The 18,280-nt window shown below is 35.0% G+C and overlaps 6 protein-coding genes across 13 annotated transcripts; 4 read left to right on the plus strand and 2 right to left on the minus strand.

Moving 5' to 3' along the window:
* Positions 1 to 18: 18 nt before the first annotated feature.
* On the plus strand, positions 19 to 3,040 carry LOC145940110 (transmembrane protein 184C). Of its 2 annotated transcripts, none has more exons than XM_083044986.1 (7): positions 19 to 265; positions 674 to 985; positions 1,117 to 1,153; positions 1,246 to 1,523; positions 1,603 to 1,809; positions 1,881 to 2,096; positions 2,390 to 3,040. In XM_083044986.1, exons 2-7 carry the CDS (start codon positions 738 to 740, stop codon positions 2,688 to 2,690), a joined length of 1,287 nt encoding a protein of 428 aa, XP_082901112.1. In that variant the 5' UTR covers positions 19 to 265; positions 674 to 737; the 3' UTR covers positions 2,691 to 3,040. The 2 variants fall into 2 exon arrangements, with proteins under 2 accessions (XP_082901112.1, XP_082901113.1); XM_083044987.1 differs by lacking the exon at positions 19 to 265 and adding an exon at positions 323 to 589.
* A 150-nt stretch (positions 3,041 to 3,190) lies between these two features.
* On the plus strand, positions 3,191 to 7,369 carry Ts (Thymidylate synthase). Of its 4 annotated transcripts, none has more exons than XM_083044991.1 (5): positions 3,191 to 4,259; positions 4,400 to 4,605; positions 4,821 to 5,084; positions 5,224 to 5,486; positions 7,238 to 7,369. In XM_083044991.1, the coding sequence occupies exons 1-5, from the start codon at positions 4,210 to 4,212 to the stop codon at positions 7,307 to 7,309; spliced, it is 855 nt and encodes a 284-aa protein (XP_082901117.1). In that variant the 5' UTR covers positions 3,191 to 4,209; the 3' UTR covers positions 7,310 to 7,369. The 4 variants fall into 4 exon arrangements, with proteins under 4 accessions (XP_082901117.1, XP_082901115.1, XP_082901114.1 ...); XM_083044989.1 differs by lacking the exon at positions 7,238 to 7,369 and adding an exon at positions 5,575 to 5,784 and having other exon boundaries at positions 3,191 to 4,286; positions 4,371 to 4,605; XM_083044988.1 differs by lacking the exon at positions 7,238 to 7,369 and adding an exon at positions 5,575 to 5,784.
* On the minus strand, positions 5,542 to 8,761 carry LOC145940113 (protein ILRUN). The gene is made up of 3 exons (XM_083044992.1): positions 8,387 to 8,761; positions 7,299 to 7,645; positions 5,542 to 6,870 (listed from the first exon to the last, which is right to left on the minus strand). The coding sequence occupies exons 1-3, from the start codon at positions 8,542 to 8,544 to the stop codon at positions 6,767 to 6,769; spliced, it is 609 nt and encodes a 202-aa protein (XP_082901118.1). The 5' UTR covers positions 8,545 to 8,761; the 3' UTR covers positions 5,542 to 6,766.
* Positions 8,762 to 9,573: 812 nt separating this feature from the next.
* On the plus strand, positions 9,574 to 13,749 carry LOC145939577 (uncharacterized). Its single transcript, XM_083044005.1, has 6 exons — positions 9,574 to 9,910; positions 10,252 to 10,970; positions 11,274 to 11,526; positions 12,864 to 13,112; positions 13,203 to 13,453; positions 13,544 to 13,749. The coding sequence occupies exons 2-6, from the start codon at positions 10,253 to 10,255 to the stop codon at positions 13,747 to 13,749; spliced, it is 1,677 nt and encodes a 558-aa protein (XP_082900131.1). The 5' UTR covers positions 9,574 to 9,910; position 10,252.
* On the minus strand, positions 13,714 to 15,996 carry Crif (growth arrest and DNA damage-inducible proteins-interacting protein CRIF). 4 transcript variants are annotated; one of them, XM_083044009.1, is made up of 4 exons: positions 15,805 to 15,965; positions 15,104 to 15,624; positions 14,751 to 15,010; positions 13,714 to 13,852 (listed from the first exon to the last, which is right to left on the minus strand). In XM_083044009.1, exons 2-4 carry the CDS (start codon positions 15,580 to 15,582, stop codon positions 13,794 to 13,796), a joined length of 798 nt encoding a protein of 265 aa, XP_082900135.1. In that variant the 5' UTR covers positions 15,583 to 15,624; positions 15,805 to 15,965; the 3' UTR covers positions 13,714 to 13,793. The 4 variants fall into 4 exon arrangements, with proteins under 4 accessions (XP_082900135.1, XP_082900134.1, XP_082900133.1 ...); XM_083044008.1 differs by having other exon boundaries at positions 13,726 to 13,855; XM_083044007.1 differs by lacking the exon at positions 13,714 to 13,852 and having other exon boundaries at positions 14,605 to 15,010; positions 15,890 to 15,996.
* A 1,246-nt stretch (positions 15,997 to 17,242) lies between these two features.
* L(2)37cg (RNA polymerases I and III subunit AC2 l(2)37Cg) lies at positions 17,243 to 18,209 on the plus strand. The gene is made up of 3 exons (XM_083044011.1): positions 17,243 to 17,428; positions 17,551 to 17,645; positions 17,774 to 18,209. Exons 1-3 carry the CDS (start codon positions 17,408 to 17,410, stop codon positions 17,982 to 17,984), a joined length of 327 nt encoding a protein of 108 aa, XP_082900137.1. The 5' UTR covers positions 17,243 to 17,407; the 3' UTR covers positions 17,985 to 18,209.
* The last annotated feature ends 71 nt before the right edge of the window (positions 18,210 to 18,280 follow it).

The raw sequence follows: 18,280 nt of genomic DNA on the forward strand, positions 1-18,280 counted from the left end.
GCTATCGCGTCGCCTTCTCACCGCGCGTAAACGCGTCAACGCGTCCTGTGTGCAGTAGCCCTTTTCCGTCCGAGACCCCGAGAACTTCCGGTTTCCGATGGCCGTGCGAAATATCGCGAAATGTCAAATTGGTATATTCGCACGTTAAATGCGTGAAATTTTCCGGCCTGACGCAGCCACGATCGAACCGGCGAAAGGTTTCGTCCGGTGACGCAACTTTCGCGACTTCTCGGGGGAATTGATTCGTCGATAGCGGCGAAAAACAGTAAATATAAATCTAAATGCGTATGTTATATTATCCGATGACTCGAACTGCGAGGGGTTAGAAAAGAGAGGAAGTTCACCCACCTACCTATCTAGTTGTCACTCTGTCAGCTGATTCATTCACTCCGAATGATACTTGTTTATTGCATTTTTTTTATTTTTTAATGAACATCGACTTGTATTTGCTAATGTTATCAGATTTATCAGTAAAGGGCAGATAATGTACACAATGATTTTTTTTTTAACGAAAGCTAAGAATTATCAGGCGAACGTATTTAAGTAAACATCAGGATGGTTCATTGAATGATAAAAAGTACTATGAACTGTACGATACGATTTTCATTTGTCTTCTAATCGCGTCGTTATTATACAATAAAGTCTAAGGTTATCTAATCACTTGTATTTTCAGAACCAGGCTTTGGTCTCAGTCCGCAATTATGATGTGACAGTGTCCAAAATACCTGAGCGAAGTGATGGCTTCGATCTGTCGACGCTGGAGATTATGGATATTGCCTGTACTGACCTGCCTGTACACGCTGCTCATTGTTGTACTCGTACCAATCTTGCTAGTCAATTCCATCAAGAATGATTTCAAGAAGGAGGATCAGGGTGCACTGGTGGGTGGTGCTTTTGTATTGCTAGCATTACCCATCGCCTTTTATGAGATTGTCCAGCATATGATATACTACACGCAACCTAGACTACAGAAATATATAATAAGGTGAGCCTTTTGTCGCTAAGAAAATTCGTACAGATTTAGTTTTACATATTTATATTTTCTTTCTATTGTATAATATTAAGAATATTAAGTAAGCATGGATATATATATTATGTATATATATTATTTTTCAGGATATTATGGATGGTACCCATCTATGCAATGAATGCGGTAAGAAAAATTTATAAATTCTTTTTGCGTATATTACAAAAAATATGTAAATATTTATTTATTTGTTTAGTGAATCTTTTCTGTTTGTACAGTGGTTAGGTTTGGTGTATCCTGCAGGCAGTATATATGTGGATAGCTTAAGAGAATGCTACGAAGCTTATGTGATATACAATTTCATGATGTACCTACTGGCCTACTTAAATGCCGATCACCAATTGGAACATAGACTGGAGATCTCCCCTCAAGTGCATCACATGTTTCCTCTGTGCTGTCTTCCTGACTGGGAGATGGGCAGAGAATTTGTTCATATGTGCAAGCATGGAATTTTACAATATACAGCTGTTAGGCCTATATCAACTTTAGTATCATTGTAAGAGGATTATTTTTATTTAATACTGTGCAATATTATTGTGAATGCATTTGCTTATTCTATGCTTCTATTTTTGCAGTATCTGCGAACTGAATGGAGTATATGGAGAAGGTGAATTTAGAGGAGACGTTGCTTTTCCATATATGATTGCTCTAAATAATCTGTCACAATTCGTTGCCATGTACTGTTTGGTACTCTTTTACCGTGCCAATGTGGAGGCCTTGAAGCCAATGAAGCCAATTGGAAAATTTTTGTGTATCAAAGCCGTAGTGTTCTTCTCATTTTTGTAAGTTTATTATAGTAATGCCTATATGTTTTTCTTTAATTAAAAAAAAATAATGCGTTTTTTGCTTTCAGTCAAGGAGTGTTGATAGCTTTGTTAGTGTATTTCGATGTTATATCAAGTATTTTTAATGCAGACGATACAGATGACATCAGGAATATACCATCCAAGTTGCAGGATTTTCTGATTTGTATAGAGATGTTTTTAGCTGCGGTAGCGCATCATTACAGCTTCTCCTACAAACCATTTGTCAATTTAGCGCAGGGCCAAGCATGGTGGGACGCATTTAGGTATATAAAATACTTATGAAGATATTCTGAAACAAATTAAAACTTATTTATTAAAAACTATATTTTAAATAGATAATATATAATATTTTAAATATTATGTTTTATTATAAATAAAATATATTTTATTTATATTTTATTTATTTAAAATTATATTTTAAATAAACTCTATATATCTTTTAATATAATAACTTACATATTATATAATTTAAAATGCAAGTTATGACACTGATATTAATATTTAATCATATTTCTGCTGTAATCGACATATATATTTATTTTATACATTTTCACAGGGCAATGTGGGATGTTTCTGATGTGCATAATGATATAAAGGAACATTTGGGCGTCGTTGGCTCGTCATTAAGCCGCAGGATACGTGGACGCGGTGCATATCAGCAGACTTGGGGAAGCGCGACGGAGCGTACGTTGCTTCTGCCCGAGGCGACGGTGATAAGTCAAGCCAGAAGTGCGCCTACCTGCTCGTTCTCGGGCTACAACACGGCCGAGGCCGGACTGAACAATAATCCATCCGTTGAGGAATCCGAGGAGGCAACCCCGGATGCGCAGGATAATAGTAATACCGTTATTACGTAGCCAATATGTCTGAATCCATCCGCGCGAAAACGATATTTGCGGCGCGTTATGAAATCGGCGTATTTTGATGGGAAAAATTATTCCTTAGAATTATTTTTAAGCGAAAGAAAAGTACATAGTTTTGCAACAGCATTTTCTTCAACGCTATTGTACAGATCATCATGGTCATTTATTATCACATTATCACATCGCATTGAGACATAATGTTCCGATGCCATAAGGTGTCCTCTTTATGATCAATAAGGGAACAATTTTTTCTTAGCAAAAATATTTAGACAATTTTTTGACATTGTACACATCTTTTCATCTAAGTTTCAAAGTAAAATTCTATTAAATTTTATTAGAAATTATGTAAAAGATTTCATTGTTTATATTTTTCGTCGTTTAAAATTAATTTTGAATCGACCTGTGCGAACAATCTGTAGCAAAAAAACATCTAGTGATTTCGGAACATTCTATATAATGTTTACGACTTAAGAAATTTGATACTATGAGCAGTGAATTTTGTGAAGAGCATAAATTGCTTGCGTCCCTATTTTGCGAAATTCACTTGTACATGTTTTTTTGTTACCAATGATGACTACCAAATAATGTACATACATATATATAGATGACATACGTAGAGAAATACTGTATCTCTAGAATATTTGTACAAATACCTCGAACGACCAACGCATCACATTTTATTATAGGTCTGTTATTTTTAGCTGAACCAAACTGAATTGATTGCACTAGTTCAAAGTTTACTACTTCCTTCAAATGTAGAGTGAAAAAAATATCCTCTGAACTAATGCAGCCAATTGAGCTTAGTTCAGATAAGGACAGATTTATCACGGTCGTATATACGACCGTGCCTTCTATGTCTAACACAGATGATGTTATTTTTCTCTTGATATATCGAAATCACAAGAATGATATTCATACCTGGATATTAGACGCTCGGAGTTTCTTATTCTTTCTCGCTTTATATGTATACACGCGAATGTGTATATATACATATATATATATATATATATATATATATATATATATATATAAAAATATAATCTGCACTCTTTCTGTATTTATAATTTAAAGATATTTTATAATTATAATATATCTCTCTCGCGCGGGGAAAGACTGTGTGTTCACATGTGACTCCTAAATAAGATCTCCATCTCCCAAAATTGTTCTATCTCTTAAAATTATATATTTTTTTAAAGTGTATTTTATGTAAAGTTATATACATTGATCAATGAATTTGTCATCATTGAACATTAGTGCTGTATATCGACATCGACTATCCTATCCCAAATTTTAGACCAGTATTAGCTTTTATATACATATATTTTAAATGACATGTTATGAATATAGTGTGTGTCTGTAATTTCTCTATATTATAGTATGTATTTTCCCGCGCTTGGACGCTCATAACCACTTCTGACCCAGCGATAAACATAATTTGATCTTTCACTCGATTATTTAGTTTAGGAAACTCGTCCCTTCAATATATAGATCGGTGTTAAAACTATCTCAGGAAATGCAGAACGGACACAAGATGGAAAGGAACGGAAAGGAAATGAATATAGTGTGTGTCTTTAATTTCTCTATATTATAGTATGTATTTTCCCGCGCTTGGACGCTCATAACCACTTCTGACCCAGCGATAAACATAATTTGATCTTTCACTCGATTATTTAGTTTAGAAAACTCGTCCCTTCAATATATAGATCGGTGTTAAAACTATCTCAGGAAATGCAGAACGGACACAAGATGGAAAGGAACAGAAAGGAAAGTAAAAACGGAGAACACGATGAGTATCAATATTTGCGGCTCATCGAGAAAATTATTAAAACTGGAGCAAAGAGAAGCAATCGTACCGATGTTGATACTTATTCCATTTTCGGTGCACAAATACGATTTGGATTACGAGACGGTAAATATATTTTTATCACCTATAGAGAATCGTATCGAGCTGAAACATTTTTTGATAATATATAAAATGAAACAATTCATCAACAGTTTTTAATTTACAGTTTTAATTTATAGTTTCTTAGTTTTTAATAACAATTGCATTTGCAAATTTCTTTGTAAATATGCACTCCTCTGTAAAGAAATTTAAGAATTTTATTCTATGATGGATTTCTACAGGTGTTTTCCCATTATTAACAACCAAAAGAGTATTCTGGCGAGCAGTAGTTGAAGAATTATTATGGTTTATCAAAGGATCGACAAATTCCAAAGAACTAACAGATAAAGATATTCATATTTGGGATGAAAATGGTTCACGTGCCTTCTTGGATTCTTGTGGTTTCACAGATAGAGAGGAAGGTGATTTAGGACCTGTCTATGGATTCCAATGGAGACACTTTGGTGCCGAGTACAAGGATATGCACACAAATTATACAGGACAAGGTATTTGTTTTTTGCTGAGATATTTTTTAAATTATAATTGCTAGATTATATTTTTTTCAATCTATTATTATACAAATAAGATCATATATCTAGAAACCAAAATACAACTGGCATTTAACTTATATATTTATTTAAACAGGAATAGATCAGCTAAAAGAAGTTATTCACAAAATAAAGCATTCTCCGGATGATAGGCGTATAATAATGTCTGCCTGGAATCCAGTCGATATTCCAAAAATGGCATTACCACCATGTCACACTTTCGTACAATTTTATGTAAATAATGATGAATTATCTGCACAACTTTATCAAAGAAGCGCAGATATGGGTTTAGGAGTGCCATTTAACATAGCGTCATATTCCTTATTGACTTATATGATTGCTCATCTTACCGGTTTGAAGGTAAGGGGCGATTTTCTCTTAATGGGGCGTTTTGTATTAATAAATTCTAGACAAGTTTTTTTTACTTTCTACTTTTTTTTATTATCAGCCAGGAGAATTTGTACATACAATGGGAGACTGTCATGTTTATGTCAACCATGTAAACGCCCTTGAGGAACAGCTAAAGCGCGAACCACGAGAGTTTCCAAAATTAAAGATAGTTAGAGAGATCAAAAATATTGATGACTTCGTTGCAGAGGATTTTGAATTGATAGATTATAAACCTTACCCCAAAATCTATATGAAAATGGCTGTTTAAACTGTTTTTTTTAAGTATTTTTTGCAAAATTTTTCTTTAAAAATTTATGTAATTTATGTAATCTAACTGTAACATTAACATCTTACTTTCACAACATTCGTTAATGTTACTTTTAATGTACGCAAGTGATAAATCAACATGAGACTTTCTCAATATTAAGTGTATTGATTAAATACTATTTTCAATTATAATATTTTCCAATGCAAAAAAATTGCTTCTAATAGTTTAGTTCTTTTTTCGGTTGGTGATAAAAGTGTAATGAATATATTTTATATAATAGCTCCCTAGCCATATACACAACTCTCTCTATAGACATTAGTTTCTAATAAAAATTATATTCTTATAATAAACCTGTATCTTAATAATATATCAATATCTTCAAAATCCATTCGCGCGCGATTCTTGCAAATTCATCTCTTAATCTTTTTTTCTTTACTCCAATTGTCACACGCTATATTTTTTAATTTCTATATTAATTACATAAATGTAATTTCAATCAATCACGCATGATACGATCGACAAACATGGACAATCGTGAAAGGCCTTACATATAAGCAGCTGCTAAGTATAACAAAATTATATAATTCCCGTACAATATATATGTATAAATTGTTTATATGTCTTTATGTAAATTAGCTTTATATAAGAAATTATTTCTAACGACATGAGATCCAATAAAAGTTTTACCGGAAATGTATTTTGTAAGAAGTACATCTTTTAAAACTAGCTCTGCATTAATATTTTAATCAAGATAAAAGTGGCCAATTTCATTGTATTTTTTATTATTGGTAATTATCGAATATACAGCAATTTTTTTTACGAGGTGCTGGAGCGGTAAACACAGCTCCGTTGTGAAAAAAAAGTGACCTCTATATAAAATTTAGAAATGACAAGTTATCGCAAAACTTACAATAATCTGAGAGACATCTTACGCAATATCTCATAAATCTTCTTTAGGAGAGACTTTTGTACATCAAAGGGGCTAGCACATTTGTACATCATTGGACTGTGTACTTAATTGATGCAGCTGTTGAGTGACTGCCAATGTGCCACATTCATGCACTGTTATAATCACCCAAATAATGTCTAAAAAAAAAATATATATATATATTTTATTATAATATATGAAGTAAATATATAAAGTAATTTAAAAAAAGAATATAGGAATATTTATCTTATTCATGAAAGCCATTTGAACAATAAACAACGATATTCTTGTGTATATTATCAGTCTAGAATATTGATAAGATAAGTGAATGCTGCTTAAACTACAAATTATGTGTCGCATTTAGCTTCTGATAAAATAAACCCTTAATAATAAGTCAAGTTATTTACTTCTTTGTGACAACTTATGTAAATATTTTTTTATCTATCTTTGAATTTTATCTTTGAATATATTTAATTATAATCTTTGAATATTACATGTTTAACAATTTTTGGTCTTTTTTTTTAGATTATTCTATATCATGGAAATAGTATGTCAATCCTCGAGAATACCCATTCCAAAAACTTACCACCAAAATAGACACCATTAGACGTCATCATTCTCCATTTAATTTGATGAACACCAGTCTCAGCTGGGCTCTTCAATGTTACGCTTAACTCTGTGGTTTCTTTGGGAGCCAATGGTGGAACTGGTATCCTTACACAGCCCATCTGTACTCCACTAGAATGCTGCAAATGGATTCCACTCGGCCAAGTTTCTGTGCCACTGTTTTGTACGCGCCATGACTTCTGAAAATTTGTACTGGGTGGCACAGCTTCCCCTTCACCGATTGTGCTGTCACATATTAATGTCATACAAGGGGTGTTGAAGGGGTTTCCAAAATCAATATAACTGCAAATTGCTGCTTGCAGATTCCTGGAGAATAAAAATTTTGTAACAATATAATTTAAAGTTGCATAAAGGAAAATTTTGACTTACGAATCTAAGCAACAAAGCAAAATAGGTTTGTTTTCTTTCAGTATAATAATAAATACAGTAGTTTTACTATCACTTTTATTGTCAGCAAACAAATGGAAGATAAAAACAAGAATGCTATGAATGTTAAATATAATTGATATATAAATTTGTTTCATAATGCAATATTTCAATATAGCAAATAGATTAATTAAAAATAGGCTGTCTAATTGTCAACATTATTATGTTATGTTGAGTTATCATGAAGAAGTCTGTTCTCTAATTGCTTTTTAATTGCACTTTCTGATCTTTCTTCTTTTTATCTTCAAAGCATAAAAATATAAGTATATTCATTAAAGATGCAGATGTAAATAAGCATGACGTTTTGCAGAGAGTCCAATCTTGCATCCGAACAAGATCTTAAGCGAAGCAAGCAATCTCTTGACACAGATATTAAAATATGACTATGAAATATTAAAGAGGAGAAACAGGATGAGACATAGGACAGGATAAAGTGTAATGTGGCACAAAAATTCATCCAGTTAAAGAAGAAACGAATAAAAAGATTTAAAGCAAGTAATCTCCTTGCACAAGAGGAGGAGGAGGGGCAGAGGAGTCACAATAAACATGGCGATGCAAGGTTATACGCTGCGTGAGCTTCGTAAACGATTACGAGACGACGTCTGAAAGAGAAGGAATTACCAATTGTTCATGTCTAGGAAAAATGCAGCGGTCGTCTCGTTGAGGTGGCTGTCAGCCAGCAGCTTCTGCAGCTGCTTCACCAGGTCGTCTTTGTCCGTGGTGCCGAGACAGCTGAACTGGTGCAGCAAGTGTTGGTCCAGATCGTTGTTAAGGTCCATGATCGCTGATTTTCGTCGGCTAAGCTGCTCTCAATGCTCCATGTGACGACGTCACACGCTGTCAAAAGCTCGCTCGTCGTTCCTCGTCGCCTCGATTGCTCTCCTCTCAATCAACGTATTTTAAATGTCATTCTCTCCGTACGACATTCGGCCGTGTCCGCTATACAGTGCACGCATATCCGCAGTACTAATCCAGTGCTGTGGGCTGTGGCAACAATTCGGGAAGGTTACGAGAAGAGGAGAGAGAGAGAAAGCTACTTCCGCAATTTAAATATATGTCTTGTATATCCGGACTCTGTCTCTCTTAATAAGGAGATAGTTTCTCTTTTTTTTATTTAATTTCGAGATAATGAGATACTTTTAGAAAGCTCTTTTTCACAAAGTTTCAATCAATTATATTTCTTTTTTTCTCCGTTTTATTTTCAGATATCGCGCTCTCTTTTCCTCTTTTTTATTCCTAAAATACTCGTTTCTTCGCTCGCGTCAAGAAACTTCGCTGTTGTATTTCGGAAACGGGGCTTCGTAAATCAGTTGTACGCTCCTACGTATAATACACTCCGCGTGAAAAATAGATCTCCGCTCTCTCGTGAGTACATGATGACAGTCCGCGCAATAAAGTCGCGATAAGGAGCTGCCTTGACCTTGTCAGCGTCGCGAAGGATTTTTTTTTTAATAAAGAATAATTTAGCTCGATATTAAGTAGATTTCCACGATCGAAGATTATATTATATTTATCTTTGGAATCTACTCATCATCATTTCAATTTACATATGTTTCTGACAAAATTGACATTGTTTTACTAACTTTGCACGTTTTAAAACTTTTTGCCATTTTATTTACGCTCGCCTCCTTCGGAGCTGTCTCGAAAGTCGCGTTTGGATGCGAGGCACTTTTATAAATTCGCGCTCTCTCCCCGGATGTCGGCCGGATGCGCCGGGCGCGTCGCGCGCATGCGCGAAGCGCGCGGCGCGAGACAGACGACGTGTGAAACAAGCGAGACCGCGCGCCGCGCCAGGATTACGTAGACGCGTTCCGATGAGCGCTCGATCGCGACGAGAAAAATCGACGATTCACTTCCGAAGCGTGTTCCGCGTCGGCCGTGCGCGATAACGTCGATTTGACGGAGAATCGCGAGTGAATCGTCGCGATGGCAGGTCGCCTTTGAGGTCCCCCGAAGATCTTCCCGATCCTCGAAGAGAGAGCGGTTACGCGCGCGCGAAAGAAGCCGATTGAAATTATTATTCTCGCGTCTTATCTCAGGATGATTACTCCGAATGTTGGTTTGGTAAAATAGAAATAGACGAAGAGTCGCGCGTGTTTTTTGCGATCGCGAGAAGGAGACAAAGGGTCGGCGAAGAGGAGCAAGGTAGGACTTTTGCACGCGAATCGTCACTCTTTATTTTGACATCTCTTTTTTAATGTAAGAGATGAAGTCTTGCAATCAACGAGACGCGTTTTGTATACGAGGAATTGTATTTTAAAAATTTTCGCATGCAAATGTGAAAGGAATTATTTTCTAAAATAAATTTTAAAAAACAACTTCGTGCACGCGACGTACCATCTTTCTTCTTTTCACTAAATTCTTTATTTTAAAATTCAGTTTCACAGAACGCGAATTTTTACCACGCGTCCTCTTGATTTTTGCACATTTTTTACAAGGTGACACTTATTTTGATTGCCACTTCGCCATTCTGCGTTCGTCAACAGGATGATTGGACCATCGTCGGGGACGGCCGGCGAAGTCACCGAGAGTCGCGCATCCTCCAAACGGAAGGTCTTCGACGATGTAGACATCGGCAGCCCCAAGCGAAAGGTCTTCGACGAGCTGGACATCGACAGCTTCTGCGAGGAGATTCGCCAGACGAACCGCAAGCGTTATCTTCAGGAACTCGAGACGCCGGAGGAGTTAGTGGCTACGTCGAACGAAGTAATCACCGACGCGACAACCCTCTTCTCGTCGATGTCCGCTCAGGAGATCGTCGAGGAGTCGCAGGTGGCTCATCTTGAGGTGTTACTGGTGGATGGCACCAACTGCACCTGGACAACCATGTCGGAACTGGAGCAGCAGCAAAATCTGGACCAGGTTCTCGTGACTTCATCCTCTTCATTGTCGTCGTCGTCATCGTCAACCACCTCATCCGAGCGTCACCCGGTGGAAACTTATGCCGTCGAAGAGAATAATTATCAGTCGGCGATCTCGATGAATTATTGGCAACCGGGCGCCGCATCCGCGATATCGCACGCCAACTCAAACGTTCAGCAAAATAAGGGAACGATGAATAATAATCAGCAACAGCAGCAGCAGTTCGAAGATCAGGAAAACGGAAATCTGTCGTGGCTGCTGGATTTCAAATTGGACTCGTTTATCGAAGCCGCAGACGACAGGTCCGCTGTGGGGCCGGTCTTGACAAAGGACAATCTTTACGGTAATAAGGAAAGTGCAGAGGATAAAAAAGTAATCGTTTACATTGATGCTTTCTTGAATATTAAAATTAAAGAGATGAATGTTATTCACTTTAGCGTTGAAAAATTAAAATCTTTATCTCCTAATTAAAAAAATGGAATTTCTCATATAAAAACGAGATAATTATTCTTCGTTTGCAGCTGCCTCTTTCCCGAATAATAACGAATAGCGTTGAAAAATTGTATCTTTAATTTTATTTTAATTAAATTGCGACAATAAATATCTAATGGACTTTACGGTCTTGAGGCTAATTGCGCATTTCCAGGCAACAAGAGCAAATCGAACGGACGGTCGCACAGTTCAAATTACGCCAACGACGTCAGGAAAGGACACGAAAATTCATCGATGTATCGACAAGACTCGAATCAGACGACGTATCCCGCCAACGGATTTGACAACCGGAATTTTTTGCGATCAAACGGACCGAAAAAACCTCCCTTCACCTACACGGAGTTGATAGAGCATGCTTTGCAGGAGAGAGGCGAGCTCACAGTCTCTGCAATCTACCAATGGATCTCGTAAGTGTCATCAATACAAATTCATTTATTATATAATCAGAATTTTTATTCGTTTTTCTTGCAAAGAGATTTGCCGAAATTATTGTCTATAGCCGGCGCGCTGCAATATTATATAATCTTTGCATATTTTCATAATAATAATCTTTCAATTAAATATCTAATTAATTCTAAATATATTTTTTTCTCCTTATAATTATTTCTATATTTTTCTTTTTAATTCCTAATTATTGAATGGAATATGATAATCCACAGTAAAATAATCTAGTAATTACATATAAAAAGAAACGATAAGATTGAATGATTGTAAGAGAAAAATCTTTACAAGTTATATTCGAAATACACGCAGTATCTTCCTTATTTGTGTTGCGGCCACGCAGGAAGCTTTCTACGAATTTACACGAGCATGGTCCACTGTGGTTGGGGGTGGGTTGACGGGGGTGGGTTGCTTCTGGATGGTACCCATTGGTACCACTGCCCCCGTTGCTTGGCACCACCTGGCACTAACTCCTCACCCTTCGGCTATCCTTTGCTGCAGCCCTCAACACGAATGCGCACAATTTACTGCTCCTGTGCCTTCACCTGTTCGATCGCCTTGCTCAAGCTCCTTGGAAAAAGCCTATATAGATCACTCGTGTAGCATAGGGTCGCTCGAGTTATAAAACAATATATTATAGCTTTACACCTAAACAAAGACAGACTTACAAATATATATACATATTAAAATCATATTTTATAAATCTTATTTTGCGTTATAGATTTCAATTATGATATATGATACGGATTAAAACTAACATTTTAAATAAAGTATTCTTCTCGAGTGTAAGAATATCTCTTTCAGAGATATCGGATGATGCTTACAATATTTTTCTTATTGTACAAGTTTAACATATACATACGATATGAAAATAAATTCGAAACAGATTCGTTAAATTGTCGGTGATACCATTTGTCGCGATCATCGTGATCAGCGAAGCGAGTAAACACGCCATTTAGCATTTCACCTAATGCACTCTCTCTTCGTCTTCCAAAACCCATGGAATTAATCGCGTAGGGGGTGCGTAACGCACCGTGACATCGCTGCGAGCAGGTGAAGGAAATTAGTTTCGTGGGGACGCAAATTGCCGTCGTGCGTTTTTATGCGCGCAATAATATCTCTAATCGCTTTCCCCTTTGATCAGGTTGCATATGTAAAGAAGAGCTTTTGCTGTCATTAATTATTAAACGCGAAATTCAAAGTTGTTTCGAATGAGAAAAAATATGCAAAATTATATTATAATACCTAGAGAGTGTAATTTTTTATAAACTAAAACTTTATAGAGTATATTTATTATTTTCAGGGAACACTTCCCTTATTACAAGAGCAACGATGATCGCTGGAAGAATTCCGTCCGGCATAATCTCTCGATAAATCCGCATTTTCGGAAAGGTTCGAAGGCACCTCACGGGGCCGGTCATCTTTGGGCGATCGCGAATCGTAACGATTTTAGACCTCGTCCGCTCGCTATCAATGGATCAGCAACCTCTACACCGACGCAACAAGCTGCACAGAACGATTGCGATGAATCCCGGAATAACGAAATTATTAGGTAAAAAAATTTAATACAATCCTTATCGTATCTTCTGTAAAAATACTTCAATGTATTGCTAAGTTGCGGACGTTCGCTTTGACGTTACAGCGAGATCTTGGACGAGGTGGAGGCTGCAACGGCGAGCATCACGCAGCCGAATCCTGACGAGGATACTGACAATATACTGAATTCTGTGACGCTCGAACATTCCGCCGAGCAAATACTCAACGGTATAAAACGCGAGGTGGAGGTGCAATATCTAGTTCCCATGATGGTAGCCAACAACGATCATGAGACGAATCAGCAGAATCAGCAGACAGTTCAACAAACGGAGTTTCAATGTCCATTCAAGGAGAGCGGTGAGAAAAACTTTATATCTGAGAAAATAATTGAAAGAAATTATTTAAGAGATAATGCGCGTATTTTTATGAAACGAAATTAACTTACAGATTTCTTGAATCCGGTGTCTAAAGAGGTCGTCGCCGAGGAATGCGGCCTCGTGAGCGAAGGATATTTGGTGACGGATCTGAATCCGAACACCTTTGGATTAAACGTGATCGATCCCGAGATCATAGGATCGGAGAATCTCTTCGGCGAGGAGCTCAGCTTCCAGTTTTACGAATTGACATCGCCGTCGCAGCTACAATCCGCCTGACACCCGGAGAGCAATAAAGTACATTTTATCGTGATCGACGAGTTTCAAATACAGGATACGCGGGCGCGCGATGATAACGACAACCGGCCGCTCGTCTGTGATGCTGCTGAAACCGAGGGAAACATTTCAGAGCGAGAAAACTCGCAAAGAAGATCACCTGTCAATAACGATCAGAATGACGAATGCATAACGACGAGAAGCTGATGATCTTATTTGAATTGTGCTATTGCGAAATTTTTACGATAATAATTTTCGGAGATGTTCGATCATTTTATTCACAACGCGACTGTTAGAATAGCTAAAAACCAGCTTAACTGAACCAGTTAATTGATAAGTTTTAGAGAATGAAATAACGAGTCAAGTACACAATGCAAGTACGGGAAAAACATGTATCTCAAATCTGATGCTACGTAGTTCGATGATTTATAATGATGTAGTGATTACAATGATCGTCGAAGGACCATGACATCCGAAATGTACGAAGCAATTATATATATCGTCTAACGTGTGCCTGGTTAAGTGTCTTAAGATGAGTGTCACTTATCAATTATGCATTAATTTCTTCTAGTCTTTTGCGAAACAGTGTGTAACGTTTTTGTATTAGTAAAGAAAGTACGATATTTACTATTACGTGTGTATATTGTCCCCATTTATATTCTTGCAAGTAAATGTGAGATATTAGTTGAAAAGTTTCTACTATAAAGCTTCTGTAATAATATAAAAGATAGTATTTGAAGATTATGTTTTGATCATAATCAATCTCAGATGTCTCGTAATGTGAAAACGCTGAAATAAAATGTAAAGAAAAGACAGGATTCATATTGGTCTGGTATAAACATCCAAGCTTTAAAATAATTGAGGAGCTAAGAATTATAAATCTATTGCTACAATTAAAATTTTACATTTTATTTTTTATGAATGAAAGTATTATTCTATAGGTTTCGTTGAATCGGTTACTTGTTCTTCATTATTGTTTTTGGTTGATTTTTTTTTGTACATACTACTTAATTTCTCCATTCTCGCCTGCTTCTTGGCCTCCTTTTTCTTCTTTTTCTCCTCTTTTTCTTTCTGCGCCAGTATCTCTTTGAATCTTTCATCGTGAGATGAAATCTTGAACCCAAAGTGTCTTCTGACTTCTTCCACCAGACGTTCCTTGCGCAATCTCGCAGCCTCTAGCTCTGCTTCCTTCTTAGCAAGTTTAGCTTTCAATTCGCTTGACCATTCATCCATTTTCATCACTCTCTGCAGCAATAGATTTTCCCTGCAAATGCATCATACATAATTATAAACTGTTCTAAAATTATCAGTAAGGCTGCATCTGAACTGGTAAATAATAAAATCAATAAAAAAATACCTTGCTGTAATCTTTTCAATCTTTCTCTGTTTTTTCTTTTCCAGCTCCTTCCATCTTTCCTGAAGAGGTAGTGGAAAAGCGACTCTCTCGTACTCTTTAGCATCTGCGATTTCTTCCTCAGTGGGCCAAGCAAATCCTGCTGGCTCGTCATTACCTTTGAATCCATATCTACCCAACATATGTCTCTTGTACTTCACTTTATAATGATGCCACGCTATGGGCTTATCGTAAGGACGCACGCCCATGAGTATGTTTCTGTGTTCAGGATTCAGTCGGGATTTATTTCGCTTCATGGCGAGCTCCTCTTGGTATTCCGGATTGTCAAATAAGGAGTACACTGGTTTCTCATCGGCAGCAGCGGTTATGTCGACGTCCTCGTTCTTTGACTTTGTAGAGTCTGTGGCGAAGAATCTCCCGAGGATGCCTGGGACTCGCACATTCCGACGAACGACGATGTCGTGGATGAGTCTCAAACTCATCGCGACGTCAATTCGCCACCGGATAAAACTTATGCGTGATCACTGTACAATATAAATTAATATTAGTTAATTAATATCCGTTGATTGCGTGAATGATATTGTGAATGACAGATGAAGCTAATAGTACATATGTGAAAAGCATCCCTTATAAGCATATTTAAGAAAATAGAAGATATTTCTAAAGAAATGACATTTATTAAATAGAACATAATTTATTCGTACGTTTTTCTTTTTAATTGCAGTAAAACTCCAGAGAAAAGTCTGACGTTTCTCGTGGAACACTTATCTAACCTAACCTAATTCTAACCTTAAAAATTCTCCAGAGGATCCTAGAGGATCTCTAACCTAACTTCACACAGTATCGCCATCTAAACTGATATGCGACGTTTCAATCGCCCGGACGGCTCTTCGGCATATATATATATATATATATATGTATATATATATATTATATAATTATATCTTTTCCAATAAAAAAAATATATAATTATATCTAGACCATTTTTTCCCGAGTATTATTATTATTATAAATCACGTAACAGTAAACACAGAAAAAAGTATATTTAATAATAATTTAATAATTATATATAATTAATAATAATTTAATAATTTAATTTATTTCATTTTTACACACCCATTATTTGCTGCACTACTTCTTCGCGAAATATATTCTCCTATTAACTCAGACGATTTTTCGAACATATTAAGACATTTATCGCTGCACTACTTCTTCGCGAAATATATTCTCCTATTAACTCAGATGATTTTTCGAGCATATTAATTCATTTATCGCTGCACTACTTCTTCGCGAAATATATTCTCCTATTAACTCAGACGATTTTTCGAACATATTAAGACATTTATCGCTGCACTACTTCTTCGCGAAATATATTCTCCTATTAACTCAGATGATTTTTCGAGCATATTAATTCATTTATCGCTGCACTACTTCTTCGCGAAATATATTCTCCTATTAGCTCAGACGATTTTTCGGATATATTAAAACATTTATCGCTGCACTACTTCTTTGCGAAATATATTCTCCTATTAACTCAGATGATTTTTCGAGCATATTAAGACATTTATCGCTGCACTACCTCTTCGCAAAATATATTCTCCTATTAACTCAGACGATTTTTCGGATATATTAAGACATGTCGCTGCACTACTTCTTCGCGAAATATATTCTCCTATTAACTCAGATGATTTTTCGAGTATTAAAAGACATGATACATATGTGAAACATAACCTGTTTTAGATTAAATAATGTTAAATAATCTTTAAAAAAAAATAATGCTAAATAATTTTTACAAGTTAATAATACTTTTAAGTGAAAAATTTTTTAAAACTTAAATGCATATTTATTTATAAATATTATATAATATTATATAATATTATATATAATAAATTATAATATATATCTATATATATTATCTAATTATATAATATATAATATCTAATTATATATATTATCTAATTATATAATATATAATATATATCTATATATATTATCTAATTATAAAATATATAATAATATTATATTATATTTATGTTACATTATATACATTTATTACATTATATGCATTTATTACATTTATTAACATTTATATTTATTTATGTATATTTATTTTCAATACTGACAGTGAATTTCGGAGCCATATCTATTTTAGAGGTTATGTAGTCAAACACATGTTTTGAAATTGCAAGTTGCAAGTAAAATCAGTCGTTTAGATCGAGTCCGTATTAAAGTTAAATTAAGTGATTAGTACGAGTAATTAATACGAGAAGTATTTCTATTTATGTAAATGACGTATAAACAAAAACTATGGCAAAGCGTCTATCAAAGGTAATTGATCTCACGAATTTTAATTGATGTTAATATTAATTAGCAATTAAGTATACATCGATCTTAAGGAAGCTATAAATGGAGGTTATTTGATTATTATTATTATTATTATTATTATACAGATACCAACAAGTCAAGGAGATACATATGCGACTTTTGTCCTCGTCGACGAGGGACATACTCTAGGAAATGCACTGGCCCATGTGATAAATGAATAGTACGTATTACTCGAATTTTATGAATAATAATAAACATATAAAGTATATTATACAAAATAATAGTATAATATACAAAATATATTAATGAATACTTTTTTTTAATCCAAAATCAATTTTATTTTTACAGTCCTGGTATAAAAATATGCGCTTACACAGTGCCGCATCCAGCAGAAAACAAGATACATTTTAATATTCAAACAACTGGTAAAAAAAGTGCGATTGAAATGTTGAAACGGGGCCTCCAGGATCTTGAGAAAATATGTGATCATACACTCGAAACATTTGATAACGCATATAAGAAATTCAAATCAAGTGATGTTCCTACAGATATTATGTAATCGAGTGTCATTTTCATTAGATTCATACATTACAAATGTTTTCTAATTAAATGAAAATGTATTAAAGTTGTGTATATTATTAAAATAAATATCATAGCTCTTTTTCAATGAAACAAATTGTATAAAAAAAAATATATATAAGCTTCATTTTCATCAGATTCATATATTACAAATGTTTTCTAATTAAATAAAAATGTATTAAAGTTGTGTATATTATTAAAATAATTATCATAGCTTTTTTTCAATGAAACAAATTGTATAAAATATATACATATATATAACCTTATTAATTACTT

The sequence above is a fragment of the Prenolepis imparis genome, unplaced genomic scaffold (assembly GCF_030444845.1).
Source record: "Prenolepis imparis isolate NDT839.2.m4 unplaced genomic scaffold, iyPreImpa1.0 SCAF_8, whole genome shotgun sequence".
In the NCBI taxonomy this organism is placed as follows: Eukaryota; Metazoa; Arthropoda; class Insecta; order Hymenoptera; family Formicidae; genus Prenolepis; species Prenolepis imparis.